Source organism: Crinia signifera, chromosome 4 (genome assembly GCF_055691185.1).
Source record: "Crinia signifera chromosome 4, ASM5569118v1, whole genome shotgun sequence".
In the NCBI taxonomy this organism is placed as follows: domain Eukaryota; kingdom Metazoa; phylum Chordata; class Amphibia; order Anura; family Myobatrachidae; genus Crinia; species Crinia signifera.
Window position 1 is genome coordinate 246,538,691 of NC_139220.1, and position 23,118 is coordinate 246,561,808.

A 23,118-nucleotide genomic window follows, 5' to 3' on the forward strand; every position below is an offset into this window, starting at 1 on the left:
GGATACAGTAGGTCTGATGGCTTTAGTTTCCTTTTGCCAAATGCATAATAGATCATGTTGACAGAAAAGCCAAAGGGAACTTACCAGAGAATTCCCTGCTCTCACCAGTATATATCTGGCCAAGAGCTGCGGCATTCTGTGTTAACTTTATCTTCTTTGCTAATGGAACAGAAGTCTCACGAGCCATGGACGAGCAAGTTAGGGTAACAGTAACAAACTATCCAGTATTCTGTTTCTCTTTAATAAGTATAAGGATGTCCATATTTGATTATGCTTCAATTCTATTACAAAGCCTTAAAAGCTCTCGGGACAAATGTACATTTATATTCAAAATAAGACGGGTCCCTTGGTAAATGAAGTGCAGGAGTATGTCTGCTGGTATCCAATTATCTGAACCCTGAGATAAAAATAGTTGGTGGCATTTTAAGCAGGCAGTGCATAAGAAGAATAATAATACATTGTTCATAGAATTATTCAACTCCTTTTGTTTCAGTAGCAGATTTTGGAATAAGTCCCACGCCTCCAATCAGCGTGACGCATAAACCAGAAGAGGACACTTTTGGCGTGAGTTACATTTTGATGTCTTAAGAAAACACAGGCTCAGCTTTTTAACATATTTCTCAAACAGTGGCGCCTTCTGTGCGCATAATGAACAGAAATGTATTGGAATCTAGGAACAAATCCTTCTAATGATCACGCAGGCTACTGTGTGCTGCTGTTTATTATGCATTTTACATGCTTCGTGTGTGTGTGTTCTTTCATATAGATACAGGATTATTAGTAAGCTTTGGATGGGGGTCTGCTTGATTAAATTAGACTTTCCACAATACGTATTGCTGCTGAGAACAATAGAATAGCCATGGCTAGCCATGGCTAGCCATGGCCAAAGGAGCAAAGATGAAACTTGCTCCTACTGTAGGATCTTATGGGGTGCATTTAATGCAGCCGGCGAGGGGGTTAGACGGCGGGGATCGCTTGTTTTCGGCGATCCCCGCTGTTTAACCCCTGCACCGGCCGCTCACCCTATTCAATGCGCCGGAGAAATCCTAGCTGTCAGAGGACAGCAAGGATTCCCCCAAACAGTGAGGCTCGCGGCTAATGCATTTAATGCATTAAATAAATCGAATGCATACGCCATTTCCCCATTGCTTCAAAATCCTAGTGAGGGGGAAACGGCATGTGCAGGGAGTCAGTTGAATACTGACCCTGCGAGCTGTGACAGCGAGTAGTCAGCACTGTTCGCTGTCACAGCTCCCAGAATGCATTTAATACACCCCTATATATGAGTAGCAGAAAATACAGAAGTCATTGGTGTATACTATAATGTCTATAACTGAATTTATGTCCAGATGACTTGGAAAAAAGGCTTATGATATAAAATGTGTGATAGCTGTTGCTCCATCTTGACTGAAGTAACAAACAATTTAATTGTATAAAAATAAAAGAACAATCTATAGCAGAACTTTATTATTCTCAGTAAGGCCCAGAATTCAGCTCTGCCTGAAACAGTTATGGTTGGAGAAGCGCTGACAGGCCCCAGGATTAGGTATTGTTTTATCTACTAGCAGAGATTGCAATCTTATCTTCCTCTTTGTTGCATTATACCTCTGATTTTTGCTTGATTTGTGATATAAGAGGTATTTCTTAAGCCATCGATACTGAGGAGAATTTAGTTATTACACTTCAGATAATCTGCAGTGGACAATGAATTTCTATAGCATGTACTGTATGATGGTTCTCACATGCACTGGCTACATAATTGCCATGTTCTAATGCTTTGTTAATCTGTGCATCTATCTCATACAGTGCAGGCAGACCTTTAGTGGCTTGAACCATTACATATCCTAAGACCCTATTATGAGCTAAAGTTATAAGACAGCTAGGGCAGTATTATTTATTAACAGTTTTTTATATAGCACAGCAAGTTACCTTGCGCTGTAATGTTATTATCTGGACTGAATTGGTTGGATGGATTATGAACATTGAGTTAGTTACCACCACTGAGTATTAGTGACAGGTACAATATAAAAGCACCTAGCAAAGAAAAAGGCTAAAGGTTCTATTTAGTAGTAGACTATGTTGTTCTGTTGAAAGAGCCGTGTGATCCCTTTCAATAAACCGTACCTCATATAACATTTTAAATAGGAACATATATCAAAGCCAAGAAAGATGGTACTGTTACAGTATGTACCCTGTTACAGTATGTACCCTGACAGTCACTATTATAGACATATAGTATGAAAATATTTGATACTTATATGTTAGTTGGGTGCCCACTAAGCTATTTCCTTAGTTTTCTGCGGCCCCTCGCGGGGCTCTCTACCCTCGCCGCTCTTCGGGCTCGGTGGCTTGCTGCGCTCGCCACACTATATAAATTCAACTCCACGTGGACATGGATAGTGGGGGTATGAGCGTACTAACTATAGTGGGCGCTCAACTAACATATAAGTACCAAAATATTCTTTATAAACTGGATAGCGTAAAACAATGGTTTTAGAGTATCTTTCTCAGATAGAGGGCCAGATTCTCTAAGCTTCAAAAGTGATAAAATAGAGAGTGATAAACAGCCAGCCAATTTGCTCCTGCCTGACATTTTTCAAACACAGTCTGTGATATGGCAGGTAGGAGCTAATTGGCTGGCTGTTTATCACTCTCCATTTTATCATTTTTGAAGCTTAGAGAATCTGGCCCAGAGTCATATTCAGTCTCTACAAGGGTTTGAGCCTTCCCCGGGTGTCACCTGCCAAGGGGTGACATCAAAATGCCATAACTGTAACATTTTGTGCAGCAACCGGATTATTTAACAATATAGGAGCTGGCACTTGTAGCTTACACAGTTACCAGGTGCAGGCCATGACTCCTGGATCCTCACAGTGACAAAAAATGGCGGTTGATCATCAGTCACGCAACTCCCCCTTGAAACCATACCCCTCCTGGCAAAGCCATGCACCTTTTTGTCACCATGTCACTTCGGAGCACTTGCAGAGTCTTCCTGCCGCACTGGCTGTCCAAGAGGTGAATGACGCCTCTGGCATATCATATAAATAGATGGTGCCAAACTGACAGAATTAGGTATGCACAAAAGGTTTCATACATATAAATATAATATAAATATTTCAAATCTGTCCTGAAACCATAGACAGTTATACAGTTAAAAAATTGAAGTTTGCATTGGGCAGGATAGAAGATAATTTTAATGCTAACAAGTCACCTTTCATTCACTCAACACTGTGTACACTATACAACTTAATCTCTTTGCAAACTCTGACAGATATTAATAATATCATGTCCATCCAATTAATGTTGATTTAGATATGGTTGGCTTCCCCTTTTGAGAGGTACTCGTGCTGCATTACAATAAGATGCATGTGTTATATGTTAAAAAGAGTATGAGTGAGTTTGAGATATTCTAATACATTCTAATGTAAAGTCCAGGGATTGAGGGGTAGATTTATCAAGCTCGTGAAGTGATAAAGTGTCTGGATTTTATCACCGGCCAATCAGATCCTAACTCTGAAGTTACAGGCTTGGTTTGAAAAATGACAGGTAGGAGTTGATTGGCCGGTGATAAAAACCAGACAATTTATCACTTCACCGAGCTTAATAAATCTACCCCTGAGTTTGAAGTGGAACTGTTAGCAGTCTTGTCTAATGTTACTTAGTAGATATGGCATTTATACTGGTGGGTTTTTTTTCAAATACTGTTGTGAAAATGTTCAACTCCAACAGTCAGTCGATATCTCCACTTAAAATTTGCTCCTCAAGTCGCTTATAAACTAATATAAGAACCTGGTAGTTTCATGATTTATTTGTACTTGCAATTGGCTGCAGTCAAGGTACACACATAATATGCCTGGTTCAGAGATGGACGCTAATCAAGTCTCTACTGAGACATATGTAGCAGATCTGAGAAGCTCCGCAAATGCTGCAGATGGGTCATTCTATGGTATCAAACATTACATTTCTGACTAAACAGATCATATGAAATATAATCTATGAGCATGTGTTTTGATCATTTTGGCAAAGAAAATGTTGCATGCTTTAATTTGATGCAAAGCTTGTCATGAAAACTGGTAACAAAAATTACATGAAAAGGACATTTTCATGGAATGACCCAGATGCTGTCTTTTGTACAGAGATGCCCATTACCAGCTTGTTAGATCTGCCATTTTCACACAAAGACGCAGCATCGAACCTCTGAGCAACGCTTTGCTTACTCAGAAAGTCTGCCATAACTAAGACCAGGCCTGCTCTCTGTGCCACCTGGCCCTGGTAGAAAAAGGGGGTGGCCAATGGCCAATGGGAGGGCTATGGTGAATGGGAGGGCATGGCCAATGGGAGGGTGTGGCCATGCCATGTAAAGAAAAAATGACAGGCCACCGACCGGCATCTGGCGGGTGGGACACCAGCTCTAGGAGAGAGAAAACAGCACATGGTACTGAGCTGGGTAGAGCTGGTTAGAGAGGCTGTGCTGCAGCAGCCTGGCCTCTACTCCCACTGCCCAGCTCCCGGCAGTGGGGGAGAGGGGCTCGGGTCCCGGGCCCCTCCATCAGACCCCAAGCCCAGGTGAAAAGTACCCCCCCCCCCCCTCCCCTTCTCTACAGCCCTGACTAAGACACTGGAGTGTCTGGCTGCAACATTACCCTGAAACGGTTGTAATGCATTTACAATTTATTCACCACTCCATTACCTCCCCCAAATGGTCTCTGTCTGTCCATCACTATGTATCCTAATCCAAATAACAATTGCTATCACAAGGCCATCGCAGCACATGCGCAAAAAAAATTGTGATTGCCAAAACATTGGAATTGCGAGTATCACTGAATCAGGCCCATTGCTATCAGTTGCCATCATCCAGCTTCCCCTTATTAAACAATTTTAATGCTCAACTTCAATATTTAACAGTCTCAATTTTATAGGAATTTTATCTTAATTACAAGCTTTCATAATTTAGCTTCTACAGTGAGATATAATATTGGTTTTGCACCTTTAAAGAGCTCTAATAGAATAATTATTTTTGCATTTTTTTCAGGTTTCAATAGCAGTTGGCCTTGCAGCTTTTGCATGTGTCCTCTTAGTGGTCCTGTTCATAGTTATCAACAAATATGGAAGACGCTCAAAATTTGGAATGAAAGGTAAGTTTATACATTTGCACAAGGTGTTATATCAATGGTAGCTGCTAAAACGTTATTCATTCCCTAGCTTTTGACGTAAACTGGTACATTTAATTCATTTTCTACAATGAATAATCTGATTGCTATTCCTTCACTTAACCTACCACTATTTAAGCATTGCATGATTTGTTTTTTAGCACATAGGCTGATAGAGGAAAAGCTAATTGCTATATTTTAGTGCATTTTTACCCTTATATACAATGTTCAAAAGTAACCCCCCACAAATACACCTTCCACACCGAAGCAATGACCCGGAGAAATCCCAGGTCACGTGTCGGTGTGAATGGTTCATCGTGGATAATCTGACCAGGACAAAGTCCCTGGTCATGACCTGAGATTTCCTAGATCTGAGTTGGATATTTTGTAGTAAGTAAGGTTGTTCCGTTTCCTCTACATGGCTTAAGATCGAAGAAGCTCCTCTCTAGTGTTCACTTTAATGATGTTGCAAAGTGATGACCCTGTTCTGCAGCACAGACACAGGTCACAGGTCCAGTGTCAAAAGTGACAACCTGGGATTTATCAAGAACTATGGTGTGAAAACATACAATATTGGTTGAGTCCATGTTCATAATACCTTCTATAACCCGGGTTTCAGTGTGAAAGGAGTAAAATACTTGCTTTTAGCTCCATTGATGATCCATATTATGATGGACCAGTTGCTGAGCCACAGGTTCCAGATTAGCCTGCAAGCCTAAAACACCTAAACAATGATACAGTATGCAGTCTCACAAAAAATTATTAATCATTGTAAATAAAGATATTAGGCCTGATTCAGAGGTACACCCAAATCCCATAGAGAGCTGTTCTGCGGAAATACAAAAATGCTGCAACCATAGTGATTTCTATTGAGATGTCTACTGACAGTGTTTTAAATCTGCTGCTCACATACAAAGACTCACCACCGGATGCAAATTGGTCGCAACATTGATCAGCATTATTACCTATAACATGTTACTATACTCAATTTGATGTAATGTATTGTGCATCATACAACTATTTGTTATTATCAAACAAGGTGGATTAAACCACATATTAACCAATGCACGGCGGAGCTCAGTGTTGAATGTCTGTTTTTTTTTTAAAACCAGATACAGTCATCAGCTTTTACACTGTTATAAACAGTTTAACGGTTTCAAAAAGTTATCTCAGCCCCATCAAAAGGCAAAGTTGGCAACCATACCACCGCCAGTAAGTGTATGACCCCTGAATTTGATCTGCTGGAAAGATTGCAGGCACAAAAGACTTGTTTTTTGTCAATTACACAGAAAAAAAATACACGATAGGGATGTATCTCCTTGTTAAACTTGATATAATATCTCTATGTTCTTCAGTGTAGTTTCTTACCTTGGCGGATTGCCACCTTCATTGAATTTTCTTCCTCCCCTGCTTGGCGTTTCTTGTTAATATTGAGTAACAGATGCAACGCTTCCCTTTCAAATCTTGTGTAAATTAGCATTGAGGCATCCAGTAGAGAAAAATGTGAGCTGACAGAATCACTGTTGATTATACTAAATTGAAGGGACCAAAATGTTAAAATCATATTAGCGCGATATTACATGTTCCACACACAAAAAAAAAAGCCTTGGAAGGAACGAAAAATCTTTTCATACGTATGAAACATCTTTACATGTAGATGTCTTGGAGTGCAGTGGAGGCAGCCATTTTGTTAGCTAAATGAATGTGTGAGAATGCAATATTGGTACAGTCCACAAAATGGATTCCCCCAGTGTGTGACTACATTGTCAAGTTACTTTCGAAGAACTCTTCATCAAATAACCTATACAAAGGGATATAACAGTTTGAGTCCTTTTCCATGGTTTAGGCAACATTCATTTTGGTAGAATAAATTGTACAGTGCCACTTTCATTAGTATGACATTTACCAAGCCAGACTTATCTCCCAAGGGAAACATTTCTAGCTTGCTGTTCTGATTTAAAAAAAAAAAATCACTTGCAGAGCAGATATTGGGCCAGATGCACTAAGCTTCAAAAGTGATAAAATGGAGAGTGATAAACAACCAACCAATCAGCTCTTGCCTGACATTTTTCGAACACAGTCTGTGACATGGCAGGTACTGTAGGAGCTGATTGGCTGGCTGTTTATCAATCTCCATTTTATCACTTTTGAAGCTTAGTGCATATGGTCCAGGGTCTGGTTGTTTTAAAGGAGCGGAGCTGGAAAACTCCAACTTAATTTTGATCTGAAATCTACTTATATTATACAAAATACCTTCCTTGATAATGTCCTGAGCAACTAACAATACAGTTATCAGAGGTACCTGTCACTTGGGGTGATTCAGACCTGCTTGGTGCACACCAAATTCGCTACCCCAGCTGATTGTTGGGGTTTGCGCATGCGCGAATATGCTTGATTCAAACTCTTTCTCCAGGATAGGCAGACATGGGGTGGACACAGGGGACCATCCATCATTTTATGAGCGCACCCATGAAACTCTGGGCCTACCTCTGCAAAGGTAGGCCTGCCTATGCCTGCTTGGTGCGGATGGCCATCTCCATCCAGGATAAAAGTAACTATGGACTTCTATCAAATCATTCGATGGTGAGCTACAATTGAATGATTTTTCCTCGTGCGTCCTCAAGTGAGTGGATGTGTAAGTGTACACATCCACTCGCATGCTACTGTGGGGATCCAGCAGGGGGGGAAGGGGGGGAACGGGTGTTTGACATGGTGCCTGCATTTGGCTGCTCGATAGGCAGCAGATATATGCAGCCTAGCGAGCAGGTCTGATTCAGGCCCTTAGTGTATTGCAGATGGCTGAAGACGGGATGTACAGTATCAAGCATTACATTTCAAATGTATTACTGTACACCCGGACACCGCATGCATAGTGGGGTTTATTAAAGATGTTTGCATTAATCATTGGAGTCCCACGCCATCAGTGCAGCTGCAGTAAAAATTGCAGACAAAATAGCTGCTGTGCATGCATTTATTAGTCGCTGGGTCATGGTGGGTGCCATTTTTCTGGAGACCTGTGCATGAGGAGAAGTTTTTGGCACAATTTATGGAAAGGAACACCTCGGAACCAGTCAGTTTTCAGAGTTTTGACTACATTTTTCTGTTAGTACATCCTGCCCTGATTGAACTATTAAGCGCAAAACATTAGGGTGAAGGGACAATGGGTGCAGGGGAGATTGTTCTCATGAGACAACATCAAAAAAATCTTTAGCAGAGTAGACTTACAGTAAAGTACAGATGTAGTGCTCATCTTTGTGATGAGCTGAATGCTTTTGCACCAAATTCACACCTGTAGCACGGAATCACCTTGCTATGAGCAGTCAGAGCATAATAGATGCACATGGGTGGCAATTGGATTATGCTAATCACCATGGCAATTGCACGGCGATAGGTGAGGCAGAGATAGACGTGGTCACATCTGTACATAGAGCACAATTCTTTGGAACACATGAGAAGATTGAGTGATATTTACTCCAACTGCTCCTAACTGCGTCACATTTCTAATACAATGTAGTGAAGTTAACTAATGTTGGTCAATGTTTGTCCGCCATCAATGTTTCACAACAGATGGTTGATAAATTTGCTGTTGATAGAGAGATCCCAATGTTTTTATCTCATTGGTGGGGTTGTTTTTGTCTTCTTTGTTTTGGTCTCCAACAATGGTGGCTGCCATCAACCCATGGGTTGCAGGCCTTAATTGCCTAGTCCAAGAACACAGTAAGCAGGATTAGTACATCATGGTCTTCAGTTTGTTTTCTCCATTTTACACATAAATACCTTATATCTGTACCTTGAGCTAATCTTGATCACATGCTTTGTTTGGTAGGTTATGTTGAGAAGTATAGTTTTCTTGCTGCTAATTTAAATTAGTAATTCAATTAGTGTTCTTTTAAATTAAAAGATAAAGTAAATTAAGAAGATGGGTTTAAGTATAGTGAATATTTTTCTAATTTTCACAGGAAAATAAGGGGACTATTTACTAAACCTTGGATTGAGATAAACTGAGATAAAGTACCAGAAATTCATCCCCTAACCATCATTTTTCAGAAACAATATGTGATGTGTCAGTTAGGAGCTGATTGGCTACTACTTTAACTCCCGCCACGGGGGTGCACATGCACGAGACGAGTGGCAAGACGAGTGGCAACGGAGCTTCCCCCGGGTCCCCGTCGCCACCAGTCCACCTTGCCACCCCGACCCCCCACCCTAACTTTGTCCATCTCCCTGAAGCGGAGACGGGCAGGATGCTGTTGCCCCGTCGACCAGAGTTTTGGGACGCGCGTGCGCGTGAGACACACGTGCATCCCGGTTCAGTGTAGCCCCTGTCCGCTGGCGCTCGCCAGAGGGGAGGCTCTGGCAAGCCCCGGCCAAAGATGACAGGGGCTACATCTGTACATACATACATACATACATACATACAGAACCCAGAACAAAATCCTACTTTTACTGTAAATGCATTTTTAATGTTTACATAAGGATGGCTCAATGTACATCATAAAGATATATTATTAATCTTTAAGTGTTTAGCATTGTTGAGCAAGAATTTCGTGGACAACTTTATCATTTCAGCTGAGCGGTCAAATGGAAGGAGATACGTTTATATTTTCTCAGTAGAACATAAAAGCGAAAGAAAATATATTCAGCGCACACTATCAGGAAACCTTTTAAGAGGCCCATCACTATTAATTCATTCTGTATTCATTATAATACTTCTGATCAAAGCACACTCATTTGATATTTATGTGGATGTCAAATGTACTTCCAAAGCTTCTCTATTATAATTTAGCATTAGTTAATAGGTACTTTAAAATAAACTGGTTGATTATGATTGAGGAATATTAACATTTTCCCTACCTGATAAACAGTTCATGCAAATGAAATATGAATGTGTAGAAATGTTTTGGATGACCGCATTTAACTACTGCAGGTTGGATTGTTGTTTCCTGCCAAGTAATTAAATCACGGCTTATGTGCTTTATAAATAAAGGCTTTATAGGCATTGAAGCCATCCAAATGCTAGGGAAAAAGTTATATTATGTTGTTTATACAATAGGAACAGGCTAGAATCTGTATGCAAATTGTTTTATTAGAATTTTATTTTTGATAATCACGAGAATGATTTATATTTAATGGCATGCAGTACCCATTATAGGCTGCAGGTGTCACTGTTGCAGTTGCTGTTTAAAACAAGCACGCGGCCAGTGGCATGAACTCTCTATATGCACTAGAAGTTACTATAGGCTATAAAGAAAGATTTTAAATATTTATTGAATTCTATGTAAGGATGCTAGCAATCTAGTCTTCATTATTAGCAAAAGCTGTATTGACATTTGGGGGTGGCTCGGGAGAGCTCTGGTGTTTGGGGTGCTCTAGCATTCATGTCTTTGGACGCCCAAACACACAAATGCCCGAATGCTCGCGAGTGGCCCTGAACTTCCCTGAGCGGTGCAGGGAGGATTGGGGGCGTGGACCAGTGGTTCCCCGGGGGGAGGAGCAATGTGAGCGCCAGGGTGAGTGATGGGTGGTGGTTTGAGCGACGAGGAGCTTTTGTGGGTGAAATGTTATCTTTCAGTGGATTCATACCACCCACACTTCCATATAGATAGACAATATTCATATCAATTCTTTATCAGTGTATTAACAGAAGCAAATATTTATGCCCCTATTTATCAACAAGTTGTTGTTAGTGTATTCATTTACGTTTTCATTCATTTTGGGTTTTTTTAAATTATTATTCATAATTTACATCCCTGACGATGAACACTAGCGTTATTGAATCCCGCAGCACTGACAAATGAAGTTTATAACCTATAAGCTACATTTTCATCCTTTAAAGCCTCAAACTGCTACCACTGTGCCATAGATGAAGTATCTTTCACAGGTGCAGCGTCTTCTGCAAAGTGCAGCACATTCAGGCATGGACATCTGTCTGTAGCTGGAGCAACATTACTAACAATATAATGAAATAATTCATCTTCTAGGAGACAAGTAGTGGTTTTAAAGCTGTCAACAGTATGTTATTCAAAATTCGATTTCTATGTGTCTATTTTCATCTCACCTATATACATCTATCAGCTGTTTACCCAACCATCTGCTTCTGTCTGTATTCCCTCATGCAAAACACAACTAAACATTTCCATTTTTCGGTAGAGTTATACAGCATATATTCACATGCACAGGAGCACGCCACTGGCTGGTAAAATGTATGCAAATTCATACACACGGTATGCATCTGCAGCACATAACATTAGTAACTGGCTGCTTCATTACTAAACATCTGTTTGGAAAACATCAATATCTTTATATGAAAAGAGACATGCATTTATTACTCAAAATAATATTTGAAATATTAGTACAGGTCGGGTCTCCCTTATCCGTGTATTCCAAAAACCGAAATATTCCGAAAACCGTGGTTTTCCAGAATATTTCGGTTTTTCCCCCCCCCACCCACTTTTTTTCATACCTACCTCATCCCCCAATGTCTCCGGCGGCCTCCGGGATCCTCTTCATCGGCGCAATCGCCCACTCACGCAATGCGTCCCTGGGATTGGAGATGCCACTGAAGAGGATCCTGAAGGACACCGTGGACATCGGGGGACCATCGGGGAACCACCAGAGGACCAGGTAAGTATGGAAAAAAATAATTCCAAAAAAATAAAAAATCCCTTATCCAAAATGCTCATGGTTCCGAGCATTTTGAATAAGGGATACTCAACCTGTACCATTAAAAAGAACATTAAGACCATGGGGGGTTTTCAACCCTGGCTGGGACTCGCCTATGTATGCTCGACTTTGTTGAAAGTTGAATCTGCGTTAGCTACCGCTGGATTGTCGGAATCTGCCACTTTTTTGACCAGGCGCAGATTTTCCGCCGATGCACAGAACTTCCGACTGGTGCAAAATATTGTTGGTGATACAGTCTGGTTCTCTGAAACAATAGAGTAAGACAGTAAATGTGTAAAACTACTAGGTGTTCAAGGCTCATGTTTCAAAGGGAGGCTTTGTATGGGCTCCCTTTATTTTGTAAATTGTGCATTTCGGAGAATATGAGCGCTTGTAGGATTTGGCCTGATTCAGATCCTATCGCAGGGCAGCGAATTTGCCAGTTTGCCAATTATGAAACGACCCTGCATGCCACGGTAGGCGGATAAGCGAGCCATCTGTGTGAACGAGGCCAGCAATGGGTTTTTATTGCTGGCTGTTTGCAACTTGATTGGCTGTTCAGGGTGAATTTACTTTTGGGAAATTAAAAATTAAAAGTAAATAAAGTCCTCATGGAACCATTTGCGGTTTTCCCTGGATCTGTTCTATTATACAGTAGGCATGTGCAGATCACGCTCACGGAAATCTCTGCATTAGTGCTAGCCCATAAAACTTGGAAACTTGACACATTTACCCATTTTTCACTAGCAAAAATATTCCGGGTAGATGCGCAGGATATCTAGTGTGAAAGTGCTTGCAAGCCGAGTCGCATCCGGGTATAAAATCCCAGGTGTGACCCGGCTTTCAAGTGGAAAAGGGGTAAAACTAGACAATGGAAATGACATTGTATTATGTGTTGTAATAAATGTCTATAGACATTAACAATTTTGTTTTGTAAATACTATTAGTGATCACATTACAATCTGTCATTTAAATACAATACACAAGCTTGCATTTGCTCGCAGTTAAATGCGATGAAGTGATACTGCTAGTCATATATTCTGCTCCCATGGGAGCAGTGAGTGACCAAGGAAGGATCTCATCTAGCTAAAATACTGAAGTTTTGTTACCCTATCACTGAGCTCACATTCTCCTAGGACCGGAGGAAAATAATTAACCTTTTGAGTACCAACATATCTGTAAAACATGTTCAATATATCCGCTAAAAATGCCAGCGTCACTAACATTTGGTATATAAATTCAAAGAAAAAAATGGTGTGTAAAAAAGATTATATTTCCTGTATCAAGGTAAACATTACAGGTCATAATAAAGTATAAACAATTTTGCTTGCCAATTTTCACACCTATTTTGGCAAATTCACTTGGCACTCAAACAGTTAAGAGCACATTCATCACGTTCAGTTGAATCAGAAACTATCTATAATTGTACCAATTATACAGTTTAGTAAAAACATAGGTTTACTTACTCGTCTCTCAATATACAGCGAAAACACATTATATAAAGACAAGAGCACTAAACGGATGTGTGTGTGAGCAGTTTAAGTACAGTCATGAAATTGGACAATCCAGACTTTGGAAATTTGCCAGCAACGTTTGCAACTCTTTGCATAACAGCAATATAATAACAAACAGCCCCATGGGAGTTTACTATCTATTCCGTATTGTTTAGGATGAAGGGAGTGGAGACACTCGGACTTGGCTTTTAAATAAAAACATATATGAGAATCAGTGAAGTGATCCTGTGTGTATGTGTTTATACATAGGAAAGTTCTCATATCAGTAATTACTTCCACTGTAAAGATCTCATTGGGCCATTAAAAGATGTTGTGTAAGTGCCATGTTCCCAGACTGACTCTAATTGGAATACAATACTCTGTTGTCTTTGATGAGTCTCTCTTGGAGTATTATGGTCTTGCAGTAATTCCACTGAGTTCATTTTGTTTTACTGTACTTTGTAAACAATACTTACATCCCTACACTAAAGCAGGCGGTTGTATCCGCACATCTCTAAGTTAGAACAGATTTTTATGAACTATCAGGTTTGTGCTGCACTTACTAGTATAATATTTGTATGGCGTAAGATAAAGTTACTCTATTACCAAACAGCACCAATTACACTTATAGAATATGTATTTTATGTGACCTTTGTGAACCGTACATTCCCAGTATGCCCTGCTACAGTTTTAGCATTGCTTTCTACCAAAACTGTGGCAATGCATGCTGGGACTGTAGTTTCACAGCAGCTAGAGACTCACAAGTTGGCCAGGTCTGACCTAGAAGTATGTTTAGTGCAAAGATTTATGGGAAATGGCAACTTCAAACCTTTTGTTATCTAAGCTGAGCAAGTACATTTTGAAGAGGCCCCAACTTTCTAGAAAGGGAAACACTTTATCTTACTTTTCCTTCCCTTGTTATCTTACACGATAGACAATGTTCACCTCCTCCTATAAAGAGAAATAGGGTACAACAGAGTTTGAGCCCAAGACTGCTTCGTGGCCCTGGAGACGTTGCTTCATCTGCTAACAATAGGCTAGCTTAGCCTTTGGCCAGAGCAGTTGACTAGACTGGATACAATAATGATAGTGGTTTACATGACCAGTAGAAGGCAGCAACCTGTAGGTGCCTATCCCAACATCTACTTCAGCTTTTTTTCACTTGTTTGAGGCAATTGAGACTACAGCTCCAGGCCTCCCCATAAAAATTGTCCCACCATAAAGACAGCATGATGACCAGTCACCCATTAGGCCACATGGTCAGCCATAAACCATAGGTATTAAAATTAGGGCAGAAACGTACATGCCCACGTACCATTCCTCCACTTCTCACAATAGGCTCTATATAATTTTCAGTGCCAGGCCCATACATGGTCAGACTGGTCCACAGGTGTACAAATTCAAAATGCCCAACCCATCTTCCGGGTGTCAGTTTCCAAACTCTGCAATGAAATCATACATTGTAAAATGTGCATACACACTGGGTTTTTTTTTTTTTTTTTTTTAACAATATTGCTAATTTTCGCCCCTGCTAAGTGATATACAGTAGTTTAAAATATCATCTAGCTTGTACGGTGTAAATGACGAACGATGCGTGCATCCATGAGTTGTTAATGACACTCCTCTCCCGTCATCTGAGCAAGCAGCTCAGTTTGACATATCATCCAACGACTGCATGCTCAGAATCACCTAACTTTACTCTGTTAATGGGTTAGTTACTATACCTAGTGGAACAGGAACACCAATACACATGGGTGCTTGGTTCATTTCTATAGAACCGAATAGTTATCCAAGTGTCTGTGAAGGCTGACTCCACCCCCTACATTTCCTCAATAACTATTATCTTATAAACCCTAGAAATAATTTACATTTATAAAATAGGGATAAATAGGGATAAAACAAACTGGCGTGTTACAGACAGTCAAATGGGTAGGAGAGTCCTGCTCGCAAGCTTACAATCTATAGGGAAATAGGCATTGATACACAAGAATAAGTATTCTATATTGCATACTGGTCCTGTGAAATGACAAAAAAATATTTGATAAAGCAGTTTAATCACACATTAAAGCATTTTAGAATTTTATTATGTAAAAATTACTGATCTTTTAAATACACGTGGCAATAGCAGTGTGATGGGGCTGCGGGTTTGCGTTACAGAGAGAAAAGTGCTGTAAATGGGAACCAATATATCAAATGCATTATACGCACCCAGCTTCATTTACGCGCCACATATTAAACGCATCAGTCATCCTCTTTCTAAGCACTGGATATTATTGCTGTTTTAAATCTGCAATCTTGGCAAGATCTTACTACAATTAAGAACAGAGCCTGGTGGAATTAATCATTTGAATATCCACTTTAAGATGATATTTTTAAGGGTGTTATGCTGCATTTCTTATTTAACCCCTTGCTAGTGAAAACTGTCAGAGTCATCAAGGTCCTGACAACAGCAGCGCTGCAAAAATAAAAAATGGTTAATTAACATTCCTTTTTTATTAAGTATCATTTGCAAACTTTGAATTCCAGGGACTCATCTGTTAGGTTGACAAGAGTTCAATGGAATCATATGCATTTCATAAGCTGACACATTTTGAGTCATGGTGAATATTAATTAAGAGTTTCTGTTTTATTAATTTCGGAGTCAGAGATAATTAAAGCATAAACAAATACAAGTCTAGGAAGACAGTGTGATGACAGGATGTTTTTGTTCATGAAAGTCTATAGAGAGTGCATCAGGGTTTGTCATATATGCTGTGGTTACAGAGCCTGCCATGGGGGACCTGAGCTGTGTTCCGCAATTAGTTCACATACTCTTCTGCTTTGCCTGCAGGAGACTCTAAGTAGAGTTATAGTTGGCCATTGAAGTTTATATATTAAATATGAGCATCCATAGTTCACAGCGATACACTCATCTGGTAGCAGACTACTGTGTAAGAGGCTTGTCATAACATCATCTGTAAAACATTTACTGCTAATACATTTTGTATCCGACTTTGTAATAACTTACTCCGGAGCACATTTGCAGCTATTGATCAATTTTATAAACACGAATAGCCTATTTGTAAGTGGCAGAATAATTTAAAGCCCCATCAAGCTATTCAGATTAAAATGATCAAGGAGGGTGCGATGTGAGCTTGTAAACATTCCAGACATTAGTGTGAAGCATATTTGCATTAGAATTAGATTTGAAAAAGTTTTATTGATAGGTGAAAAAACCTTAGTGTGGAGGTGAATGAAATTATAGATGTATACCTGCATTCTAATCCCAAACTCAGCAATCTCGCTATAGTCTGTTTGCTTTTCCTTTTCTGTTTATACTCAATTCCTCTGTGTGAAAATTGTCTGCACCTCCTTTCCTAAATTTTACCCCTACTTAGCATACCACAGTTGCCAGCCTGCACCATACTACAGTGTGATAAAAGTGCACTACAGTGTAATAGTATTACAGTATACAGTACTAGTCAGTGGAGGCTCCAGAGGAGAGGCTGCAGCACAGATAAAAATTCAAATAAGGCAGACACACCCACTGGCATTCCAAACTGACTCACTGGCAGTGGGTGTGGCTCCCCTATTTAAATTTTGAATTGTGCTGAGGCCCTACCTCACTGGTACTAACAGTCTGCTTTAACTTTTCCATAACTTTTGACCCGAGACATAAGAAAACTTTCATGATTCCTTAGCTACCTGATGTGTCATTACTGTCAATACCAATATTTTATACATATTTTTATTATGATTATTATCACTTATTTATATGGCGCCACAAGGGTTCTTGACAATAGATAGATGAACAAAACAAGAAAATAGTGGTTTACAGTACAAAGGCAAATTAGGACAAGTACATAGTGAATAAAATACAGTGGACACAAGCAATTATAACAGTGGCAGAGACATATTCTTAGAAAAACACACGAGGAGAGAGGGCCCTGCTCGTTAGAGCTTACATTCTAAATACTAGCCTTCTCTTATATCCGTGATTATTCCGAATCTCAGTTTGTGCTCCTGGACCTAGGGAAGAGTAGCCAATTCTCAAACAAGCAAAGCTTACCTGAACTCTACAGCCCACTTCCCCAGTGAGGTTGGTGCTCCAGATGGCCCGATCTCTCATTTCATATTATTGGGAAACTCAGCACCACAATCCCTCCCCGTCTCCTTGGATATGCCATGCCCACTTGCATTGCCCACTTGGATGCTCCTCCTGGAGGAGGTAAGCATAGGTGGGGGAAGGACCTCTCATCCTGGTGAATGCTGGTCCAGTTTGCTAGTACATAAATATATTAAATTAAATAAAAGTGAAATCTTATTTAAAGAACATGAAATATGACTTTCTTCAAGTACAGTATTTTCCACTAATAATGCAAGGACGAACTGGGATTTTCTTGTACCATTACAGTCCTTGTTACATAAACATTGTTTGATTTGTATGGGGAAACTTCGCTGGCAGGGAGGGTTTCATTTTTTGCCTGAAATAAGGCTTTTAACACTATGTTAAATAAGCTCCAAAAGAATAAAAAGACATCAGCGTTACCGTATAACCAGCAATATTATTCTGAGATTTCACTCTTTGACGGTCCTTCAATGTTTTTGTTGTTTTTCTTCCTTAAGAGAAAATATCTTGCTTTCCTTTAATCCCATGGTTTGCATAAGCTTCTATCATTTCAATGCATGTTTTTCCATCGTCCCCTCTCCTGACACTTTGCCTCCAATCCACCCCACAATTAATCATTTTTCATAAATCATTGCTCCCAATATTACCCAAAATGCAGCCAGTTCACATGTGTTTGTCACCGCTAATGATCAAATCATGCAACAGAGTAGTAAAAACATAAAAAGAATGTAACATAAAGGCCAAATGCAAGAGAATAAAAGAGCACGGGCAGTGGAAAGGCAATAGGACCAATGCCAGTGTGTCCTGATTGACCTTGATGAATGTTAATAGCCCGGTAAATTACTGAAGCTATAATTGTAAATTGTATTTTTATGAAAAATGCCTATTCTCTCTGTCTTCATTTACTCCTTAGCAACACTAAAGATCAGTGCAGCAGAGCATGGAGACAGCAAGGCCTGTTCTGTGTAGGCAAGGGGAATGTGTCCTGATTCGTTTACACAGTAACCCTTTCATTTTTAAAACAGAAGTCAGTGTTCTATAAAATGCTAGTTTTGAAACAAGCTGTGGGTATATCCTGTCAACACATTGTAAGGCATACTTTTAATAAAGCTTCTAAAAATGAAAAGAGGTGATGTCACCAAAAGCAACCAATCAGCTGCTGTCTATCATTTCTCTATTGCAACTAAGAAAATGATTGGTTGCTATGGACAACATCACCTTTTCGTTTTAAGAAAATTTTGTAAATTTCCCCCTGCAATCTTTTATGTATCCAAAAGTCATACTGTACTACTGTAAGTATCAGAGGTGTGCACAGAGTCTCCTGTTTTGGTTCATTATTGTGTTTTGGTTTTGATAAGCTACCTTCAAATGTTTTGGGTTCCGAATTCAGATTTTAAATCTGAACTACTTCATAGGAATTTCTTGAAAATGGATAAAAACTGCTAAAATCATGTCTTTTTTTTCAATCCAAAACCTGAAATTCAGATTTTAAATCCAAATTTCAAACTCGGGGAAGATCCGAAGTGGGACACTATTCGATCCAGATCTGCAAAGTTTGTGTGGCTTCGGATTTCAAATAGTATCATTTACTAACTGCAAAATATTTGACTGGTTAACACATTTACTTGCATTCTGGTTTACGCAATATTCATTCGCTACGCAGCAAGCAGGTAAATGCTGCCCGCTGGGGGAGTGAACGCCCACCCCCGTTTGCCAACCGAGTGTCCATACCTACAAATGCGAATGGATATGTATGCTTACACATCCATTCGCATGCGGCCGCACGGGCAAAAAATCATTCAATGGTTACCTACTATCAAATTATTTTTTTACCCGCTCACAGATAAAAGTCAGTCTGAAGTGACTATTATCTGTACAGTATTATTAATTAATACTATAGATGATCTATAGTATAGGTTGTAGAAAATATATTTAATTAATATAAACAGTATAAGTGGTCAAGAAATAAAATCTCAAATAAATACAAATAAATACACAACCATAATAACCAGTACAGAAATTTCTAAGATTCCATTCTTCTACCTCATGGTAAAGCTCCTGTCTTTTCCTCCTGGTAGCTGCTCTCTGGTCTGCTCTCTTGATTTAGCACTGCAGCAACTCCACTCAGGGGGTTATTCTGGTTCACGTGCAAAGGCAAATTCCTTATCACTGGACAAAACCATGTGCACTGCGGGGGGGGGGGGGGCAGATGTAACATGTGCAGAGAGAATTAGATTTGGGTGAGTTATTTTGTTTCTGTGCAGGAAAAAATAATGACTGCTTTATATTCACATTGCAGTATAGATCTCACTTTAAAGTAATACTCCACCCTAAACCAACTCTCTCTGCACTTACATCTGCCCTTCCTGCAGTGCACATGGTGTTGTCCATTTGAGAAGAAATTCGCCTTTGCGAGTGAACCAGAATAACCCCCTCAATCAATTTAAATGCATCATGATTGCGGCAGCTCTAGCAGTCATAGTGTATAGTATACTATTAATATTGTGGCCATAATTAGAGCCACTGGATAGATCTGTGTGTGTATATGTGGGGGTGTGGGTCGGGTGGTTCAGGTCATCCAGAACCCCTCCCACACACAAACTCGTTTGCCTATGCCCAGCAAGGATACTTCCCTATTTTTTCAACGCTGCCTTCTTTTACAGTAGTATATGTGTCCATGAAAAAACGCAGAGTAGCCAGTTTAAAACAGACTACTGACACCATAGACCTTATCCTTCATTAATATAAGCATTCACATTTCCTACTAAAATACTGCTCATTAAAGCATCACTTATGCATTCAATTATTAATGAGAGTCAGAGGGCGTTTGTATCGCCAATATTATGCTGACTGCATTACAGTGTTTTAGGACATTTATTGTGCTGCACATTGGAATAGTATATATGTATATGTTCAAATATAAATGCACTGACATCCAATAAATGCAGATAAGCCAGAAGGAAGGGACTGAAACATTGGCCCTAATTCAGGTTGGCTCCATAAATTGCGATCATCGCTGCTTACCGAGCACCTGAAATGCGACCCGGTTGAATCCCTGCCCTTCCGCCGCCAAATATCCTCAGTACCATGCAAGTGATTGTGTACGAGAACACATCCCCTTGCATGCCTCTTCTAGCAGGAATCAGACCATCTGCTTAGCCATGGGGATGCCCATAAAATGCTTTTTTCGCCCCAAACCACCACCAGCCCTCCCTCCCCACAGAGAATGGCCCGGTGACCACACCCAGCCCTCCCTCCCCACAGAGAACACCCCACGACCACCACCAGCCCTCCCTCCCTGCAGAGAACACCCCGCGACCACCACCAGCCCTCCCTCCCTGCAGAGAACACCCGGTGACCACCACCAGCCCTCCCTCCCTGCAGAGAACACCCCGCGACCACCACCAGCCCTCCCTCCCTGCAGAGAACACCCGGTGACCACCACCAGCCCTCTCTCCCCGCAGATCATTAAGAGCGATCCTGAACAGAACGTGAGCTTGGAACTGCCCCAATGGTCTGCATTACTAGTTTAGTATAATAGGTATGAATCTCAAAGGTCCAGCCACCTCCACTCTGTATAAAATAAGGAAAGGGCAGCTGATAACTGCACATACAGATAGCAGGATTTTATGGACCTTATTGTGGTTGACATGCAGCACTGCAAAGTTTGCAGAGCTGCGTGTCTCTTTAAGCCTGCCCACCGCTCGCTTTGCAATCCACCCCCTTTCGCAGGGTGAATTCGCCCACATGACTGCGAATGGATGTTTTGTATAAACATTGATTTGCATCCTGTTGGGTGACACGACCATCGAATGAGGTAGTAAGTACAAAACTAAGACATTCTCAGGTGTCTTAGTTTTGCATGTGTCCTGTAAGAGGACAGGGCGGTCAGCTGACATCTGCCTGCCCCCGGCACCCGCGTCATCGGGGCATTAACATGAGAATCCCCAGCCTTTTTATGGGGACACCCATGAAACGCACATGTGCAGAAATGCGCATGCGCAGATTGAAAGCATTGCACTCCTGGGGAATTAGCTAGGAGCGCATCAACCAGAATCACCCTCTGTGTCTCCTTATTGGTCTAGTCGAGTGTCCATCTCCCTAATTTGCTTACTTTAACACTTTCAAGACTGTGCATGCACTCCCAGTACCGGAAGGATGGCTTTAGAAGGTGCAACAGTGATGACGAAACTCTGACATTTTGTATTGAGAATGTCTGCTAAGATATACAGTACAGTAACAAATAGTGTTATTGTAACACATTTTAATGGTCCTGTAAATGGTGTGAGAAGTCATTGTACAGGTGTGTTTAATACATATACGAATGCAAGAACAAGTCCACTTCAAAGTGCTTGAAAAATATGTACATTGTGAGATATATATACGGTTCACATTATAGAGATCACTTTTGACTACATTAATATACCTTATTTTACTCTACGCCAATGCTAATATTTGTATAAATGAAATACTGTAAATATGAGGCTGAGATCAGTTTCAACAAAAAAGATGTCAGTACATTAATCCACAAAGCTGTGGGAATTACTATTCGATCAGCGTTATTGATCAGCAGTGCAACTTTTTCCACGGAAAGAAAAGGAACATTGAAATTCTCCTGCATTTTACGCTAAGGAATTTTTCACTTGACCTTGTTGGGAGTTGAACAAAGCTGAATATCTTATAGTATAGGTTACTATAAATACAAGCTATGGTTCCCTAACATATATAGTATATAGTATATCCAGCTTATTGGGTTGAATTTAAAAGTGAAGTATGACCATTTAATGACATTAGTGAAACAGATGCATATTGATCTGGAACAAACAAACCTTTGCAATAACTTTAATTAACACTCATTGAAGGAGCAATGCCTGATAGCGGTTAACATTTTACTTTACATTTAGATCCCATAGCAAAATTTTATAGACACTAATGTTTCTTGGAGACACCTTTCTTCAAAGCGATTGTTAATATTTGCCCCATAGAGGTGCCCTGGTTCATTTCCCTTTCATTTTCCCCTTTATTTACTGATGATAATGCTTCAACCTTATTGGCAGCTTTAAAATCTTATATGAAAGTCTGGAGGAACTTCAGGGCAAAAAAGGTTGCAGTTTCCAGTGAGTGTAAATACCACGAGGAAGGGTCAGAGACCAACCAGCTCCTAAGGGGGATCGTTCATAATGCAGGAAATTCTACTTTGTTTGGAGACCGTCTTAATTTAAGCACACGTTTTTTTTCTATTACAGTCCAAATTGCAGATCTCGATTGTGCCTTTGCTCACTTTACAAAGGCTGTAATCAAGCAAGAGCCTTCTCCACAATAGTGCTAATTGATTAGCTCAGTTGTGCCTGTGAGTATGGGAGAGAGAGTGGTTTAAGAGGGCAGAGGATCCATTCTCAGACTTCTCTCTATGGGCCACTCCTCTCTGCGGCGCTGTAGATTTTTGCATGTGCATGTCACTATTAACATGGAGGATATAGTCACTAGGTCGATATACATTGGGACGACTACTGAAGGTCGAAAGGGCTTAGATTGATACCTGAAATAGGTTGACTTTGCTAAGGTAAACATAGTTGGAAGGTCGACACAAACATTAGGTTGACAATGGGAAGGTCAACAGTCAAAAGGTTGACATGAGTTTTTCATGGGATTTTTTTAGCAGACATGTGCCGATAGGCGGTATTTCATACCCTACCATCCACTA

General features: G+C 40.3%; 1 protein-coding gene across 4 annotated transcripts in view; it reads left to right on the forward strand.

Annotated features, from left to right (window-relative positions):
- Positions 1–23,118, forward strand: part of NTRK3 (neurotrophic receptor tyrosine kinase 3) — a 572,243-nt gene that overhangs the window by 285,262 nt on the left and 263,863 nt on the right. For 3 of the 4 annotated variants that reach the window (XR_014473528.1, XM_083184207.1, XM_083184209.1), the window contains exons 11-12: positions 494–564; positions 5,033–5,135. Coding sequence is in view for 3 of the 4 variants with exons in the window: in XM_083184207.1 (XP_083040333.1) it covers positions 494–564; positions 5,033–5,135 (174 nt within the window). In the remaining variant the exon portion in view is untranslated. The remainder of the gene's footprint in view (positions 1–493; positions 565–5,032; positions 5,136–23,118) is intronic. The other variant, XM_083184208.1, reaches the window with a different exon arrangement.